Source organism: Harpia harpyja, chromosome 9 (assembly GCF_026419915.1).
Source record: "Harpia harpyja isolate bHarHar1 chromosome 9, bHarHar1 primary haplotype, whole genome shotgun sequence".
Taxonomy (NCBI): domain Eukaryota; kingdom Metazoa; phylum Chordata; class Aves; order Accipitriformes; family Accipitridae; genus Harpia; species Harpia harpyja.
Window position 1 is genome coordinate 43,537,844 of NC_068948.1, and position 18,538 is coordinate 43,556,381.

Genomic DNA, 18,538 nt, shown 5'->3' on the forward strand with positions numbered 1-18,538 from the left:
GCGATGGGATGCGCCGGAGGATGGGATGTCATCAGCGAGGGTCATGCTGGATACAGGACCACTTCCTCATGCCGCATCCTCCCTCCTGGCTCTGCCTCATGCTCCTTCTCTCCAGCATCTGCAATTTTTCTAATAGACTTGATGGAATTAATTACAGCAGGAAGACTTTAATGCAGCGCAGGCCGCGCAGCGATTCAGCCACTGGTCACTCCGACGGCATTAATCACGCTGCACCGACGCAGCATCGCTGGGGGAGGGAGCTGCCTCTCCTTGGCGCGGGGCAGGGCTGCTCCCCCGTGCCCGGCTCCTTCATCCCCTCCATGTGTGGGGACAGCTGGGCATCACGGGGGTCTCCCTGGGGACCGAGGTGAGGTCCCAGGTGCCAGCTGAGCACCCCTGGGTGCAGGGAGGCAGCTGCCAGTGGAGGGGCAGAGCATCCCCCCCCATCCCCTTGTCCTGCCCCACTGCCCCTGCCCGGCTGGGGGCTGCCCGAGGGTGACAGCAGGGTCTCCTGGGGGACATCGCCACACACTGAGCCTGGTCTGGGCACCTCTCACCTTGGCCAGAAAGTGGGATCACCCCAGCACCCAGCTCTGCACCCGCTTGGGCAAACACCGGCCCACAGGGAGAGGGGGATGAGCTCCGAAGAGGTTTCAGGCAGCCCCAAGATCCTGCTGTGCTTCCAGGAACCTCCCAACATCTCCAGTCCCACGTCTCCCCACATAGCTCTGGGCCATCCTCCCTCCCCTGTCAGGAATCCTCCCTGTCGCCTTGTTTATCCCGATTAGTCACACGTCCCCTCCTGCCGGCTCTCGCCCTCTCTGGGCCATCCCAATTTAGCTCCTGTTGTCACTCCAAACCTCCTGGCTGCCTCCTGCCGCCGAGCTGGCCCCACGACATCAGCTCTGGGGAGAGCAAAGCGGCCTCGCAGCCTCCGTTCCCCTCCGAGTGACCTGGGGACGCTGCCCCGTGTCCCCAGGATTTGTCCGTGCTGTGGCCGGACCCTTCCTGGGTCCCCATCCGAGCCTTACTGGGAACAGCATGGGGACCTGGTCCAGTGCTACTGCTCCCCTGTGGGACTTCCAGCCAGTCCAGGGGAGCACCCCAGGGCAAGTGGCATCATCTGGGGTGCCGGAGAGTCCCCACCGCCCCGTTGCTCATGGGGGAGCGTCCTGGCTCCTGCCGAGACGGCCGGGGAGGTGACCGCGGTGGGACCCTGCGGCGTGGGAGCACCGTGCGGGGCTTGGAGCGAGGGCTGCGCAGGCAGGGAAGGGGATGGCGCCGAGGAGAGCACCGGTGAGCCCAAACGGCGACCTCCAGCTGCATTTCTGGCTTGGGCTACCAGTGCCTGAACGGGGCAGGAGGATCCAAAGTGCCTGGCAAAGGGCAGCGAAAGCCTGACCCAGCAGGGAAGGGAGAGCTGCCAGAAATACTAGCCCACGACTTTTTTTTGCTTCAGCCAGTGCCCCGAGCAGCCAGTCCGTGGCAGCTGGGAGTGGAGGCACATGCCCTTCCCTGCGGAGCAGCTGAAACCACCCAAAATATCCCACCGAGCGCAGTTGGATCCAAAAGGAACATGACAAACAGGGCTGCGATGAGAAGGAAATACTGTCTGAACCTTTATTGGAACCCTTTTTCTAACCAGGCTAACAACTCAAATACCCCAGGAAGACTAAAGAATACAGTATGCATTTCGATGGAGAGCAAAGAGAGTTTTACAAGGAAGTCAAATGAACAGATGCACCAGTGTCATTTGGTAAGGAATCGAACAACAGGCGAGAAAACAGAGACACCGTTTCCCTCGCGGCTTTTCTTACGTCTTGGCTTTTGTTCTAAATCTTCTCATTCCCTGGGTTTTGAAGGCAGAGAGCTGCCCCGGGGCCGGTGAGGTTCAGGGTGTTGTTCTCTAGGCAATAGCCCAAAAGTCGGGATGCTTGACCATGAAGCTGTTGCCACAAGAGCGGATGTACCAGTGCTTCGGAGACGCTCCCGGTCATGTGCAAACTTCCAGGTAGCAGCAAAAGTCATGAGAATTATTTATTCTCTAGTACAGAGGTAATAAAACCCCACAGGACACTAAAGGGCAAAGTCTTCACTTAGGCACCTGAATCTGCCTCGTTCTCAAATATCCTGATAGCCCAAGGCTGAGTGCCCTGCAGCTCCTGGCCAGCTCCATGGGAATAACCCAGCGCTGGGCACTCGCCTGGCGACAACGGAGCCACGTCCACCCTCGGCCAGCCCAGGCAGCTCTGCCCACGGAGCACGAACGCCTCCCACTCGGGTGAAGAGGACAACGGCTGCAGTGTTGGTGGAGTGACACTGGGGCAGGCTGTGATTTTTAGCACATCCCATGCTTTTTTCAAAGCTAGGGGAGGGATGCTTGCAGCAAGCTCCGGCTTGTGTTGGAGACGACAGGAGAGACCTCCCCACTCCCGTCCTGGCCACCTTTCCCGAGCTCACGTCCGGGCAAAGCTACTGGTTCTGGCACAAAGCTCGAGGAAGGGGGAAAAGTAGGACATGGCGTGAGGACAAGTGTCTCAGGATGGGGCTGGGTGGACATCCTTGCTTCCTGGTAGATACCATGGCAAGTCACTTCAACCCTATCCCCTTCCTCACATCGATGAAAGGGCGACAAGACCCCCTTCCCCCAATAACCTGGAGAGCCAAGAGGGGGTCAGTGGTGGGAGATCAGAGATCTCCAGGGATCTTTGGCGATCCAAGCAGCCCTACGTGGCACGGAGGAGGAAGAGCAGGGTTATTCCTCCGCCACAGCTGGCCTGTCACCTCTGAACGCCCAGCACCTTTCCAGGGGGTTGCGATTTCTCAAAAGAAGCTGGCCCAAGAAGATGGAGTATTTTCCCTCTGCCTGGCTCATCTCTATCTAAACAAGGTTCCTCCCTAAATCACTGGTAGTTGAGCTACAAACGAGCCCAATTTGTCTGCCAGATGCCTCCATGCCAGCAGGTGACCGCCTCAGTAATTCACCTCTCTGATAACCTCTCTCCAGTGTATATGGCAACACCTCAAAGGCTCCTACCTTCATGGACCCAATGGCAAGACCCAAATAGCTTTTTATAAATTTATGCTCAATAAATAGAAGAAATAAATATTAAATAGAGGCTAAGTCCTCTCAGCCTGTTCAATATATGTACAATGCATAGCAAAATAACAGTGATTGGCTGTTGCAGACAAGTTTGGTACAAATTCAGTCCCCCCAAACAACAAAAACATTGAGAAAAGTTGCAGTCAACATAAAGCAAAGCTCAACTGAGTGCTGTAACCCATGAAGAAAAGAACGAACACAACAGTGTTTTGAAATATCCCTTATCTTTGCTTTCCAGCAAACCTGCAGAGATTGTCTTGGGTTTTCTGGAGCCTGGCTCCAGCCCTGGGGTTGGGAGAGGTGGGACGAGCCTCACTCAGTGTGACAAACCCAGAGCCAAGGCAGGTCCAGGGAGCGGGGAGAGCCAACAGCATGACTCTGGGGTCAGGGGGACATTTGGGAGCGGGTGCTGCGACGCATGCTCTGCCGGGGAAGTGCAACTGGGGCATTTGCAGAATGGAAACAAAATCGTGGGTGAGAAAGAGCCTCTGTGCTTGAGGAAAGCAAACCCCTCTGAGATAGGGCCTCCAAAAAATGGCCGAGATATTTTCCTGAAGCCTTGAGGCTGCAGCCGGCCCTGGGCATCCCTCGTGCGGCTGACCGCAGGCAAGCAGTGATTCACCAACACCAAAATGACCGAGTTGCCTTTCCACCAGGTGAACACTGCTCTTTGCAGAGAGTGCCAGCAGCAATCTGAGATGCTGGACGCAGAGCAAAAATCCGTAAAAACAATGAGTGAGCAAAACAACATTAAAAAAAAAAAAAAAGTGCTGGCAAAAGGCACAGAGACAGAAAAGCTCACGAGCTTTATGCAAACCGACAGAAAACCCAGTCGTCCACTGACAGGGAGGATGATGTTCCAGGTTGTACTAAAAATCTTAAATAAGTTAAAAAATAAATACCACCACTGAGGGAAACTCCTATGTATATGCACATATACACGCACATATACGTACATATACACACACTGAATTGGTTAGGTCCTGTCACCAGAGGCTGGATTTTGCAAGCATCTTCAGCATGGATCACTCTCTCACGGTCTCATTTCTTTAGTTTTTCCATGGGTGGGTCATTGTGCAGCGATAAACACGGCAGGGGAGTCCTAGCGACGGCATCCTCCCAGGAAAACCAGCGGTGCCTGTGCAGAGCAGCTCGGTTTCGGGTTGTGCGCTGGCTGCAGAGCCAAAGGAAACAGCGGTGGCGGCCAGCTGGCACCCAGCCCGCGTGAGCACGGACCGGGGCGAAACTTCCCCTTGCAGCACTGCAAACAGCCCGTCACTCAGCCGGCCAGCGAGCAGACCCTTGCCGTCACCTCCATGAGGTCCTAGACCTGTTCCTGTGGTCACATCCGTTGCGTTCCTGCACAAATCTAATGAGGAAACCCTAGCTTTTAACATGAAAACAGATAAACAGCTCTGCCCTGCATCCCTCTGTCCGTCACACGCTCTCCACCCTGCTCCGGAGAGTGCAGACGAAGGGACGCATTGGCAGCAGGAGTGACCGTCACTCCTCCAGCCACCTCAACGAGAGGGGGTCAGCGCTGTAAATCTTTACATGAGAACAGTGGCATGGATACATTCAAACAAACACATAGATCCAAAAATAACTTACTGTTAAAAAAAAAAAAAGAATAAATAAATACTGGTAATGGTGACCACCTGCATCCATTCTGACATACAATAAAAAATATAATAATAATAAATAAATAAATAAATAATTTAAGAGGTTTACTCCAACGTAAGTCTGCTTGGGAAACCCCAGGAGCGTTTAGCTGCCATGGACTGTACAAGCGGAGGCAGTCCTTGAAGCACGGATCAGCCGGATGGGTACGGGAGCTGCTGTCAGCCCCGTGCAACCCTCGGAGTCATCTCCTGTCCCACAGTCGGTGGGTGCTGCTGACCCTGATGTGGTGCTTCGATCATGCGTCCCCAGCCACGAGGAACTCAAGTCAGCGTTGTGTTTGATATTTACACCAGTTGCACAAAGCCCCTCTACTTTTCTTCCCTAGTTTTTGACCTCCTGGCTCGCTGCTTCCTTGTTACAGATGCACGTGCGTGTTAGGGGGTGTTAAGGGGCATGAGGGTACTCTTGAAACACTGGTAGATCTGGGGTTTGGGCTCCCATCACTGCCTTTGGATCTTCCCGGGGAGCAGAAGGACGGGGTGTTTCAGCGTCAAACTGGGAGAGACTCTTTGGGGAAGAAGCATGAGGTTTTCAGCCCTTTAGGAGAAGGGAGTTCACTGCAGAAGACGGCCGAGGGGCTGCTGTCAGGGCTAGCGCAGGAGGGTAGGCAGTGTCACCCCACTGCAAGAACATCCCGTCTTTGATCCCTCAACCACAGCCCTAGAGCATTTAGCTCAGCCCTACCAGGAATGCTTTTCTCTATGTCCTAGAAAGTGGCCTCCCAGGAGATGGACACATGTCCCCACCAAGCCACTGACCATACGAGTGCCCAGCTCTCTGCCTCCGCCACCCTCATCCTCAAATTACCTGCAGGGAACAAGGCGGGGGATGAGGGACTGGGCAAAGGGGGGGCTTTGGGGGTTGAAGGCATAGGACAAGGGGGACCAGCAGTAGCAAGGATACTGGGAAAAAGGGACACCCCACGCTGCTCTAATTTCCAACAGATAATAGGTTTATATGCTTGCTAAGGCAGTCAGCCAGCTCCACCAGAACACCACACGGCACTTGGCCTTCCTCCACCTGCGACTTTGCCCCTTTACCTTCTGCCAGCGGGACTGGGGGGCTGTAGGTAACTCTTTAGCTGGGGGGGGGGGGGGGAGTTGCATTTCTTTCTACCCCCTCTCCTCCTCCAGCAGATGCTGGCTCCACTTAGCCCTTTTCTGTGACACTTAAATGACACACCTCCTTGACTCATTAAGCCCAAACTCGTTAATAATCATGCAGGATGGAAGGGGAGGGGATGGAAAAAGGGAGGGAGGGAAGTCTTAAGCCCAAATTAGCGTCTCTAAGCACCCAGGTGTTGTAAGAGAAAGAAACTCCTCAGCACCAGCTCAGCCTGCATTGGGAGAAGCTTTTGTTACCCTGCAAAACACAGTAATTGCGCAGGCAGCTGGGCTGGCAGGCCTGGCAGGGAGACAAAACCCCAGGGCCCAGGGCCACCCAGGCAGGCAGGGCCCTCCTGCCACTGCCCGCGGCTCCTTGGAAAAACAGGCAATTAGCGGGGGGCCCTTTCTGTCCCCCTGCACTGCTCTGTCCTCCCAGCAACAAACTGGGGTGTGAGTGCATCCCGCTGCAACCCTGCACAGGCCCTGCGACAGGGCTGCTGTGGCTGCTAATCCTGCCTCAGGGGAGCCTGAGGGTCTCAAGGAGAAATGATTTCCTGAAATCCTCCCGGCATTGCTTAGAATTGCTGCCTGTTATAAGGAAGAGGAATTGGGGTCCCCTGGCTCATGCGATGCCCTTTTAACCCTGTGTGCTCTCACTACACCCCACAGCTAGGCTATCTCCATATCTCCTTAACGGGCCCACCAGAATTGCACTCCAAGGGCAAGGCTCCCTTTAGAAAAACTTAAACCCAAACTGCAAGAAGGTTCCTCTGAGAAGGGAACCCCATGACCCCTATCTCCCACACTGTGGCCTGGCCCTCGGAGCACAGTGTGACAGCAGCTCCCTTCTCCCTTGTACCCCACCGGCCCCACGTCTGCTTCAGACCTCAGCAGTTTGTTTGCAAGCAAGTCACAGTGCTGGAGGGGGATAAAACAACCCTGTGAAAGATGATGCATACCTGGTAGGAAAGGGAGGGAGAAAGAGAGGGAATGGCCTTTTTTTCCCCAGGAATTACGTCAGGAGGGATTTCTAGCCTTCTATTTGTAGCAGGGACTGGCTGACCGGCAATAAATAAATATTGTCTCATGGAAAAGACCTGCTGCAGAGTGGGCAGAAACTCTGGAGGAGAGACCCAAGGGACCTGATATTTGCCTTTATGGGGACAGGTCACCCCTACTCATCACCAAAGCTTCCCAGCAAATTCCTCCCTAACTGGGTCTCTCCCTCCAACAGAAATTAATTTGCTGGTTCCTGGTTTGGCAGAAGAGCAAGGAGCTGAATACTTTCCTTTGGACCAGCTGGTAATGCTTTGGAGAGCAGCAGAGATGGGGAGATGGGGGGACGCCGGGGAGGATGGAGCAGATCTGTCGCGACAGACCCTCTGTAAAGCACTGACCCTTCTTCCAGCCCTGGCCAGGGGAGCTGGGACTGATCCACCCACTCCGCAAGGTGGCAAAGGGTCTGCACCGGGTGCACGAAGGCTCTTACTCCGAACCGGGGAATGGGGACCTGGCTCTGCCACCACATCAGTATCAGGGATGATTGCTATCGATGGCCAGGTAGGTGGGAAGGAAGCGGAGAATGCCAGGAATCTGGAGGTGACGCCAGCACGTGAACCGTCGGTGGCACTCCCTAACGACGCAGGCTGTCGGAGCTGCCTCCTGAGTCATAGCTCCTGCTGCGGCTGCTCCTGGGGCCTGAACTCTGGCTGCGGCTCCTGCCCTCGGCACTGCTGCTGCTCCAGCTTCGGCTCCGGCTCGTCCGGTAGCTGGAGTAGCTCCGGCTCCGGCTTGGGGAGCGGCTAAAGCTGCTGTACCAGGAGGAATAGCTGCTGGCGCTGCTGGAGGAGGAGGGACTGGGACGGTAGTAGGGGATGGGGCGTTTGCGGGCACTGTGGGGACAGAGACACATGGGTTACCGCCAACACAAGGATGGATTTACTCCCAAAATCTCCAAAAAGCACTGTTTACGCTGCACAACGCTCCCCCAAAATGCGGCTGTGTTTGTGTAAAAGAAAAAAAGGAAGAGATCAGGTAGCTGACAGGACTTGGGATTCAAACCACCCAACCCCGCGGCCCTGGGGAATGTCCCAAGCACCAAGTCTGAGGTTGGTCTCTGCTTGATGTTGTCCAAAGAGCCCTCAGTGTGAAGGTTAGAGTCAATATTTGACTCTCTCTGCAGTGTGGGAGATCTGCCACAGGAGAGGGTGAAACAAAAAGCCCATGGGGGGATGCTCCTGGCAGCTGGCAGTTGAGTCCCTGTTCTGACTTCCTCTGCCTTTTTTCTTCAGCTGTTGTAAATGAGACACTCCACCCCCCACCGTCCCTCTGCCTCTAGCTGGAAATTCCCAAGCTCTAGGAGGTGTGGAAGGGCCTGCTGATCAGGCTCAGGGAAACCGGTCTCCTGCTGGAGACACCTCAGCTGGCAAGGGCTGGGACCCAAGGACAGTCCATGTACCCCTGGGGAGTGCCAGCTGAGCCTGTCTCCAAACGATGGGACCGCATGCCCTTACCTCGTGATGCGTCGCGCTTCGAGGTGGCTGGGAGAGTCTCTCCTGCGTTTCCTCAGGGGTGAATAGGACCGCCGCCGCCGCTGCCGGTCACGCTCCCTGTGCGACTCCTTCTCGCTGGAGCCATACTTGTGCTCTCGCTCACGGTCTCTGGGGAAGGCACAGATTGGAAACTGTCACTGCTGGGGTTTTTAGGGTGGGTTTGGGATGTGGAGGCAATGACCCATGAAGGCACGGATGAGCGGAGGACACTCAGCTCCAAAAGGGACCACTCTAAGCAAAGTGCTCTGGTGGCATCAGCCCTGTGCACGCTCAGCTGGACAAAGAGACACTTATCTGGCTGGACAGATGGACACCCACTAATTGTGTCTGGAGGTTTCAGCAGAGTGTCCTGCTGGCCCTGCGCTGCCAAACTAAGATGGCTTTCTGTGTACCTGTGTCTGTGGATGCACTCTGTATTTAGCTGTACTAAAATTGCTCTTGATGGCCATGCCGCAGAAGCAGGCGAGAACCAGCCTGCCAGCAGGCCCCACGAGGGCCCCCAGTATCCCTGCAGGGCTGTGCAGCTCTGCACAGCTCACCAGAAGGAGTGCCGGTGTTGCTATGGTTTTGCCTTTTGTTAAATTCCCATACGCGTCAGCACAGGCCCTTCTATGGAGTGTGGCTGATTTCATACAACCTGCTCAATGCCATCTACAAAGTGACACATTGCAGGTCAAGGGCCTGATCGTTGCACACAGGGAATGTTCTCCTACGCCAGTACAGGAATTGTCACAGCCTGCAAGAGTAAGACCCTGGGAATGTAACATTTTAAGGGTGCAAAATGTTCACAGCAGCAGAGATGTTACCAGGAAAACCTGCCCAAAGGCGTCTCTACGGCTGAGCTGTGAGATGTGCGCTTTCTACGGGGTGCAGAAGGTATAGAGTTGCCTGGACTGTGTTTCCCTCTGCAAGGCTGTGTGAGTGCCAGCATGAGGGTACCTGGCATCTGCCCATGCAGCAGGGGCACTTCTGAGGGCCTGACAACTCTTTGGCAGAGCCACAACTCTGAAAAGCAGAGCCTTTCCCTACCGCAGTAAGATCCCCCTCTGGCAAGGGCTGCAGCCCTGCTGCAGGCTCCTCAGGTGATGAAAGCAGTGGGCAGACCCAAGCAGAGCCTAACGCTTTGCCCACCATATACACCAGCACGATAGAGAGAGATGCTCCCTGGGTTTTCCTACGAGGCATCTCCCACTTGCATGAGGCCCTGGCAAACACTGCCAAGCAGCCATCTGTGCACTCTCAGCTGCATGGCATATCCCCTGCGAGGGCTGAGAGTGGAGGAACAGCCACTTCACCTGCCGTATGCTCTGAGAGTGAGATACCATGATGGTTCAAAGCCAGAGATAAACCAGGTCTCCTTCCCAGCAACCTACCCCCAAAAGTGCTTTGTGTGAACTTGCCCTGAATCAACGCAGGGCAGTCCTTGGCTATAGAAAATCCACTTCTCCCACAGAAAGTGAAAGGCTCATCTCTGGGCTCTTCCCTCTGCAACCAGCACCAGTTCTGGGGCAATACACGAAATTTCCACTGGACTGAGGGCCAACAGAACATACTGCCATATACCTTACTCCATGTCCCCCTGCTCCCTCTCACCCCAGATCTGAGGAAGCTGAGGGAGCAGTGTGGGGCTGGCAGGAGCCAGCAAGTGTGCTGGAGTCCAAACAAGTAATGGAGGCAGTGAGAAAGCATGAGGCAGCAGATACATGAAGAGAGAGCTGTACCTGCTAGGGCTGTAGCGGGAGTAACTGGGGCTCCGACGAGGCCTTGAACTCCTGCTCCCAGGACTTTTTTTGCAGGATTTGGAGGAATAGCTGGGGGAACGTGAAGAAGACCTGGGGACAGGCAAGAACCATAAAAGAGTTAAAGATGCTGGAAGGTGAGGCTGTTCCAGACTCCTCTGAATCTGGCTGGGAAGAGATGCCCCACATTTCAGTGTCTCGGCTCAGCTCTGTGCGGCCAGTTCACCCCAAGCCATGTGGGTCCTTAGGCACCCCCCAAACTCTTACACCTCCCCCTGAAAGGAGCCTGCCAGCCTGCAAGAGTTAGACATTGCCCAGGGTCACAGAGACAGCCGTTTTAGCTGGTCTTACCTCTTTTCTGAAGAGCAGGACCTGCTTCGGGAGTACCTGGGAGAGGCATTGTGGTGTGAGGAGCGGGAGCGGCTGGAGCGACTGGAGCCAGGGGATGATCTGCCAGTGCTGGTGTACGACTCACTACGGGAGCATGGCCTCAGCGGGGAGCTGTGGGTTGGGGACGGGAGGAAGTTTTGCTTCTCCTCCGAACAGCTGAGACACAAGGACAGGCACCCTCTGTGAACATATATTTGGACAGTCATTGAAGCTGTGGCTGAACTGGGACTGGTTCCTGCCTGAGGGGAGCACCACGCTCCAGCCAACAAATACTCCCATCCTCCCATTCCCCAACTGGGGATAAAAAAAGACCTCCCGGCTCCCCAGGCCGCTGTTGCAGGAGACCCCGTGTGTGTGGGTCAGAGCCCAAGAGCTCACCCTCCAGGCTATGCCAGGGAAGGGCTGTGGAAGAGGTCTCTGGTGGCATGAGGGGCAGCTCTTCTGCCCCATGCCCAACACACCAGAGGTGTCTGGTTGGCAGAGCCTGCGTCAAGCCAGCGAGCGGTGCAGGTCCTGGGGAGGGAGTGAGGTGAGTAGTGCTGGAGCAAGGGAAAGCCAGAGCATGGCAGGGCAAGTGCCTGTGCTCCAGTCTGGCTGTGGAACAGCATGAGCGGGCACTGAGCGGGTATGTCCTGTTGCCTTTGGACAGGGCTGCGTGAATTCCTCCACTTCCAGAAGTGCCCTGGGTATGAACTGGGGTTAGATCCCAGCAGCGAGGCAGCCTTCCAACAGCCAGGGCCAGCTGCAGTCCCAGCTCCACCCATGTGAAGGCAGAGTTATCCCACTGAGTCACATTGTGAAAAGTATATACAGCCCTAAAATTTTACCCTCTGACTGAAAATTGAGGGCTTGTTCTTCCTAACACCAATTCCCCTGGCTCCCTCTCCTCTCTCATTCAGTGCTCCCACCCCAAGACCACATCCTGGCTCTGACTTTCAGCCTTTAAGACCTAAGGGCCTGAGCTGGAAGAGCTCCCTAACACCACTGCCTGAGCATAGCCTTGGGTACCAGCCACCGTGCTTCAGTGCCTTCACCCCCAACATCACCTGGCAAACCCCCAGGAATGGGAGGCGGTGATTGAGGCCAGCATCTACTCCCCTCTCCTGATGATGACCTGTGGGACCAGGTGGCGGTTTGATTCCTGCCCCCGACCCTGATGCCCCGTGGCCCCAGCGCACAGAGCTGCTGCTGTGTTATGCTGCAGCCAGCGAGGTACTTGTCCCTTCCTGTGCTCCCCATCTGCAGGAGATGCTATCTTGTCACCCAGGACCAGTCCTGAATGAGCTAGGAAGGGGCAGGCTGGATTTGCCTCATTGGACAGGTGAAAGAACAGCCCGTAATGGTTTTGGTGGAGATGAACCCCACTTCCCTTCCCCTCAGTAAGCAGAGGGGAAGAGTTAGCATGGCAACCCCCGATGCACCTTTTAGATTTTGCCCAGAAGGGCCAGCGACTCTCTTCTTTGACATGGTCACATCCAGCTGAGCAGGGATGTGTTCAAGACACAGCTCGACCCAGGGCCAAACCCTGCATTAGCCACATTAACACCAGAAGAGCTGGCACAGGCAATGCCAAGGGTGTGATGGCTGGGTATTCATCTTCCTCCTCAGGCTATAGTATTGGTCATTGCTGGGTTCTGGACTCCAGACTGGCAAGACCGTGGGTCTGATTTATATCTAACTGCCTCCAGACCACAAAAACCTCCCTGCCAGCTCACCACTGCAACTGGCAAGCAGGCAGGAGATACAGAGCAACAACGTACCAGGTATTTGGCTGCCAGAAGCAGCTACTGGTAATCACTGACCTTCGGTCTTGTCCCTGGGCATCTGGAGACAGATTTTCCAAAGCTGTTCCCTTGGTCTGGGAAAAGCAACTGGTGAAGGAATTTCCTGAATCAGAGCTGTTATCGCTGTTGGCCAGTTTGGGCTTCCCGGACGAGAAGGCATGGCCAAAGCCATCATGGACTAGACTTCTTTTCTCCTGGCTGTCCTTTGACCTGGATGAGCTCGTTTGAGTGGAGGGAGGGGAGGAAGTATCGTTTCCTGAGTCATATTCATGATACTCTCCATTCTGGCTGGCTAGGTTGCCAGGCGGGCTGTCTGTTTTGGTAAAGAGGTCAGCAGAAGACCCTGACTGAGAGATCTGAAAGCAAAAAAGCCATTTGGCATTGTTTGAACGATTTTGGGGGTGGTGGTTTTTGATTTTACTTTGCTTTTTTGTTTTTTAAATAAACCCAGAAATTTTACCATCATGATGCACTGAAACAAAAGGAAAGGAAAGAAACAAAGTAAGAAAGAAAGAAAGAAAAAAAGAAGAAAGAGGAGAAGAAAACAAAAGCACATATCCCTGAAAGAAATCCACAGTAAGAAGAAACTTCTTTTCCCCCTGCTATGATAACGGGAAGATTTAGAGATCATGCAAAGAGTATCAGCATGCAATTCATGTTAAACAAAAGAGTTCAACAAAGTAAACGGGCAACCAAAGAATCAAAATAACTAACTAAATAAAAAAAGGTATAACAGAGGACAAAGCCCTTATTTAACCTTAAAGAGGGGGAGAAAAAAAAAAAGAAACGAGTATATACACATAAAAACCCTACATAATCCTTGGAAAGAAAACAAAAATGAAACAAAATCTTAAATGAGTGAATTTTTTAAGCTTCCTTAATAAAGAGGCTGAATGAATGTCACTAAAATAAGCAAAGAAAAATCAAATCAAATCAAATTAAGGGCTTCTGTACAAAGTAAAAACTGGCAAATAAACAAGCTTATCACTTTGAAACTTAAAAAAAAAAAAAGGAAAAAAGAAAAAAGGAAGGGGCAGGGGAAAAAAGAAAAATCCCTCTGGAAATAAAAGGTATACAGATACTTCTTTGTGTGCTTTTTTCCCCCTGAAGAAGATATAGCTAATGCGCTCGAGTGACCTCTAATAAATTCCCTGGTGTCTTGCGGATAGCATCCACTTACCCATCAAGAACTCCTCCTTTAGTAGGTAAGGTGTAAGAAAAAAGGAAGAGCGGGCAACATAAGTCCATCATTAGAGTCTCAAATTACATGAAAAAAACATAAACCCTCTCTTCAATCCACACTGCCAACTGTTCGCTCGCCTCCTCTATGCAAATGTCATGACTGCTTTTTGTCTGCTTGCTTGTCTCACTTATTCATTTTTGTTTCCTTCTGCTTTAAATTAGGCTGGCTAGCCTGTTCCTGGAAGCTGATCGCTTGTGCTGAAAAGTCGCAGCTTGCACTAAATCCCCTTGGGTTTCATGGAAGTGACAAAGGGAACTCAAGTGAGGGAAGTGGTAAAAAAATAAAGTCGAGGGGGAAAAATATCCCCCCCCGTGCTGCACTGGAGACCTATGGGGAAGGGGACAACAGCCCTGCTCCTGCCAGCGTCTGCGTGGGGATTTAGCCATACCCTGGCCGGGTTTCGGTGGGTTGCTGAACGCAACGGGGTCAGCAAGGACCCCAAACCCACACAGGCTGCCCTGGGCAGGGCTGTTGCCTGGGACCCTGAGCACCACCAAGGGGATTTACATCATTTGAGTATTTTATAGTTCAGTTTTAACTCCACTGGCATTTACCTGAGCCAGTCCAGGAATGTACTGGCCCTGTGAGTGAGGCTATATTAGTGCTAACCTCTGCCCTTGCAATGGGGTGAGAATTAGGGCCAAACGTGGACCCAGAACGTCTGCACTCTCGTGTGGCCTCCTCCTCTTTCACTCAGATGCTCTGCTCTCCTCATTCCCACCCATAAGGTCTGGTCCTTAGAGTGTGGACACATAGTTTTGGTTCCCCCCACTCGGGATAGTCCTCCAACATGTTCCCAGCAAGCCATGCTTCCTCAAACACCTGCACATGTCCTCACGTCGCGCTCTGGGGCACACAATGCCCTCCTTCTATGCCATGCTCTCCACACTGGGGACCTGGGCCATGCCCTTAGAAATCTGCAGTATTCTGAGCCAAGAAAACCACATTGCAATGTTGGTAATATCTCAGGGAGCAGAGGAGATCTGGATCAGCTGTCATACAGTAGGGACAGGGCCAGTCCCTTTGGAGAGCTTAGCCCTGGACTGGCTGGTGCAGGGACCCAGCTCTTTCTCATCCACAGAGGGGCTACAGACCCAGCCTTTGTCACTTTTTACGTGGAGCTCCTTCATACCGTCAGATGGTGCCTTCACATCCACCCTCCTGCCCGTGGCATCTGATCTGTGTCCCGGGGAGGGGGGGAACCTAGTTCAAGAGGTGCTAACTGGGACAGGGACAGCAGACTCAGATGCATGTGCTAAACCAGCAGCGACTGAAACCAGGCTAGATCTGCCAACACACAGAGCAGCTCTCAGGACACAGTCCACAGAATGATGACTGCCCACAACATCCTCATGCTCTGAAAACACCTGGAGTTGGAGGATCTCCAAGTACTTCCTATGTTGCCAGAGAGGGAGGCGTTACTGCTTCTTGGATAAGGGACAGAGGGACAGGAATTAGTTCATCCCAGCGAATCCATACTGGAGCTGGGGACTCCCCCATTCCCACACTAAATTCTAAGCCATACTCAGTCCTAACTTAGAGGCATCAGGAGCCCCAGCAGCAGACATGGGAAATTAAGTGATCTTTCTTCACTAGCTAACTTGCACCTTCAACACAGAAGCCCTGCACAGAGCAGAAACGTCTCCCAAATATTCCCAACTAGGAACGAGTGGAGACACACATTGCAAGTCCTCATTTCAGCATCTGGTACTGCTCCTTGCTACTTCTCAGCTCTAGCACTTCCCTACCAGTCCTTGTTTGCTCCAGTAGAAATTGGAATGTCAAAGGAGCATAAAAGAGCCGGCTATCCAGCTCTTTTTTTCACCAATTCTTTGTGAAACCCCAAAGCCACATCCAGAATCCGAGAGAACTGGCCCCCTTGCTATGAACCACTGTGCTCTCCCCAGCCACATCCCAGAAGATACAGAATTGTGCTTTCAAATATGACACCAGTTTTTTTTTTTTTAAAAGGTGGGTTATGGTTTGCATTAGATCTGAATCCTAATCAAGAGACGACCAGCTTTTGACCACCTTTCCTTTACAGACATAAACCACCATGTGAGGTACTCCCTGGCTACAGAGGTAAGAAAAGCCTGGAGCAGGCACAGGGCTGCTCCGAGGGACAGTGACCCCAGCACTGCACACGCAAACACTTTGCTTCTGTTTCCTCCCAGTCTAAACCAAAAGGCCTTTATTTCTGCCAAGAAATACAGCAGTTTCTTGGCATTTCTAAAAGAGCTTTTAAGACTGCCACTGGGACCTGGGGTGCATGCTTTTGCTTTGCCTTCAGTGAAGTCTACCTTCAAAGTAGCAACTGTTGTCAGCACATCACAAAAATCTGTCAAATGACCCGGAGATCAACTAGCTCCTCTGTAGCTCAACATCTGTGGTAGCAGCACTCTGGGAAAAGGCAACATCTGGATATCAGTGAAATATGGAGCCCATAGTCCTTGTGAGGGCTAGAGGGTCTGGCTGGGCTGTGCCGGGGGGGAACAAAGCAGCTTCCCAGTCCCACCACCTCAGGGCACCAGGCTGTAGCCAGTAGCTTCCTTCAAGCTCCAGGGGAGATTTCTGTCCTGTGGCAAGAGCCAAGACAAGTCTCAAGGTGCTCGACTTGCCTGTCTGCTCAGACAAATCCCCCATCTGATGACCTTGGCTTTGCTTCTGGTCCCATTCTACTGCTTCTGAAGGGCATGCCCGCCACACGAGATGGAAATGAGCACCACATCTGAAAACACTGTGTGGAGCTCAATTGAATTCTAATGGCTTTTTATTTTTCTAGGATGTCTTAAAAGAGTCTGCTCTTTCATGAATCTAATTTTCTCTATGTGAACACTTGGATTTTTTTTCCCCTCCCTAATAAGTAATTAAATAATCTTGGTGAACTTTGCTTCCTCCAGCATTCAGCAGGGGACCTACTGCTGCCCTCAAGGGAACCCAAGATATCTATGTATTGGATTTTTTTGTTTCAAATCATTATTTAATCAAGATGAAGGGGGATTAGAAATGAGGCCCTCAGTCATACTCCAGACTGTAATTTTAAGTGCGATCCTAGACCAAGAGGCAGTGCAGTCTGATAGGTTACAAAAATACAATCACTACTCATCTTCCAATTAAAGTGAACAAGTCCATTTACTGTGCTGCAAACAGCCCTGAGGCGAGAGATGACTATACATTTTCTCAGCCATAAGGGGACTGAGACCCATCAACAAGCAGCATGGCACAGCCTCACTTATAGTGATATAAATTTCTTTCTTGGGTCTTTTTTCTCTTGTTTGGCAACTCGCTTCAAAGTGGAGTTAATTTCTTTTTCAGAGGTGCATAATGTCTCCCTTTCTCTCTTTTTCGGTGCATTGTAATAATGAAAGGAATAAAAAACTTGCGTCAATGACCCCAGCGAGCCTTGCTCTCAGCATGGGCCCAGCAGACATCTGCCGAGGAGCCGCCAGCGCAGGGAGCAGCACCTGCTGAGAGGGGGAAAGAGGCTATGTGCCTGCTCTGGGGTACCTCCATCTTCCAGAGCAGGGGACTGGGGGGAGGCCTTCACCTGGGGGAAATGGGCTCACCTCTGCTGGCAGTTTGCCCCAGCTGAAAAGCCAACCTCTTATTAAGGGAGTACAAAATATAGCAGTGCTGTAGGAATACAATATAAGCCCCTTTTGCACGATTATGAATCCCTGACTCAAGGAATATTGAGTGGAAAATACTCTGGGGGTGTTTTTGGGTTTTTTTGGGTTTTTTTTTTTTTTGCTAGATGGAGGCTTCAGGGTGGAGGCTTTCTCTACCACAAGGGCTAAGCTAAGTCCAGGAGCATGGAGGCAATGACACAACTGCTCCTGCAAGGTCAGAGCTTGGGTTATTTGGGGCTGGACAGCAACACTGCTGAGCAGCCTGGCTCACAGATCCATTGCTGGGGGTAAATTCCAGAGAATGCCAGGCAAAGGTTTGTTCCTTTGCAAAGAATTTTTCAGCCTGCTGGGGTACAGCCAGTATGGCATGATGCAGGCCAGGCTGGCACTACTTTAGAACAAGGGTTTGCCTTCCACCACCTCCTTTGGTACCTGGTGTACAGCACAGCCCTTCAATGGCTGCAGGCATCCCTCCGTCACCCCAGGCTGCTGGCCTCCCTGTGGTCCCAGCGCTGAGCTGCCAATTTACTGGGCAATAACCAGGGGGTAACCTCAGTTCCCGGGCTGGGAGGGGAGAAAAGGAAAAGCAAAACCAGAACAACTTCCATATTTATGGAAGGCTTTGCCTTTCCACTCTTCAAGGGCCCTGTTTGTTGTCAGAAACATGCTGCCTAATAGTTAAAAGAATAGGTTTTCCTACATAAACCAAAACCCAGGCTAGAAAACAGACAGCAACAGCAAGCCAATATGCAGGTCTGCTATGAAGTTTCCTGAACCCTCCTGCACACACTGTCCCAGCCCCTCCACAGCATTTCCCCACTTCTACCTTTCTGCAGACACATGAACACAAACAGCATCATTTGGAACAACTGTACACCACTGAGCCTCACTGAAAATCTGGCTCAAGCCTGTGTTAATTTGTGACATCGTAAATGAGTGTCAGTGGAAGAAAAGGAGCTGGCAAGGAAAGCGTATGCAGCGCGTAGTTATCTTCATCAGGTACAACAAAGGCAATTAGATTCGTACCCTGCAGGTATTTATATTGCATTGCTCAACTGAAAGCACAGTGGCATGTAATACATCTGTGCCGGTGTGGACTAAAGTGTCTGCAGCAGGTTAGGGGTATTCTGTTCAAAAATAGATGCTGCCTATTATTACCCACAGTTTCTCTGCATGCTGAGGCACAGACCCACAATCCTATTCTCAGTAGGTGGCTATTGCGGCTGCATGGGATTAAAGTGCGAGCGAGAGGGAGAAGCTTAGAAATTCACTGCCAAAAAGAAAAGCAGCAGGGAATTTTGGGGTGTTT

The 18,538-nt window shown here is 52.4% G+C and overlaps 1 protein-coding gene across 3 annotated transcripts in view; it reads right to left on the reverse strand.

The window, feature by feature from the left end:
* Window positions 1-1,606: 1,606 nt before the first annotated feature.
* The window catches only part of SRRM4 (serine/arginine repetitive matrix 4), a 50,707-nt gene continuing 33,775 nt past the window's right edge, over window positions 1,607-18,538 (reverse strand). For all 3 annotated transcript variants that reach the window (XM_052797281.1, XM_052797280.1, XM_052797279.1), the window contains 5 exons: window positions 12,376-12,713; window positions 10,535-10,753; window positions 10,166-10,276; window positions 8,406-8,552; window positions 1,607-7,784 (listed from right to left, as the gene is read on the reverse strand). In XM_052797281.1, the coding sequence (XP_052653241.1) occupies window positions 7,526-7,784; window positions 8,406-8,552; window positions 10,166-10,276; window positions 10,535-10,753; window positions 12,376-12,713 (1,074 nt within the window). In that variant the 3' untranslated portion in view covers window positions 1,607-7,525. The remainder of the gene's footprint in view (window positions 7,785-8,405; window positions 8,553-10,165; window positions 10,277-10,534; window positions 10,754-12,375; window positions 12,714-18,538) is intronic.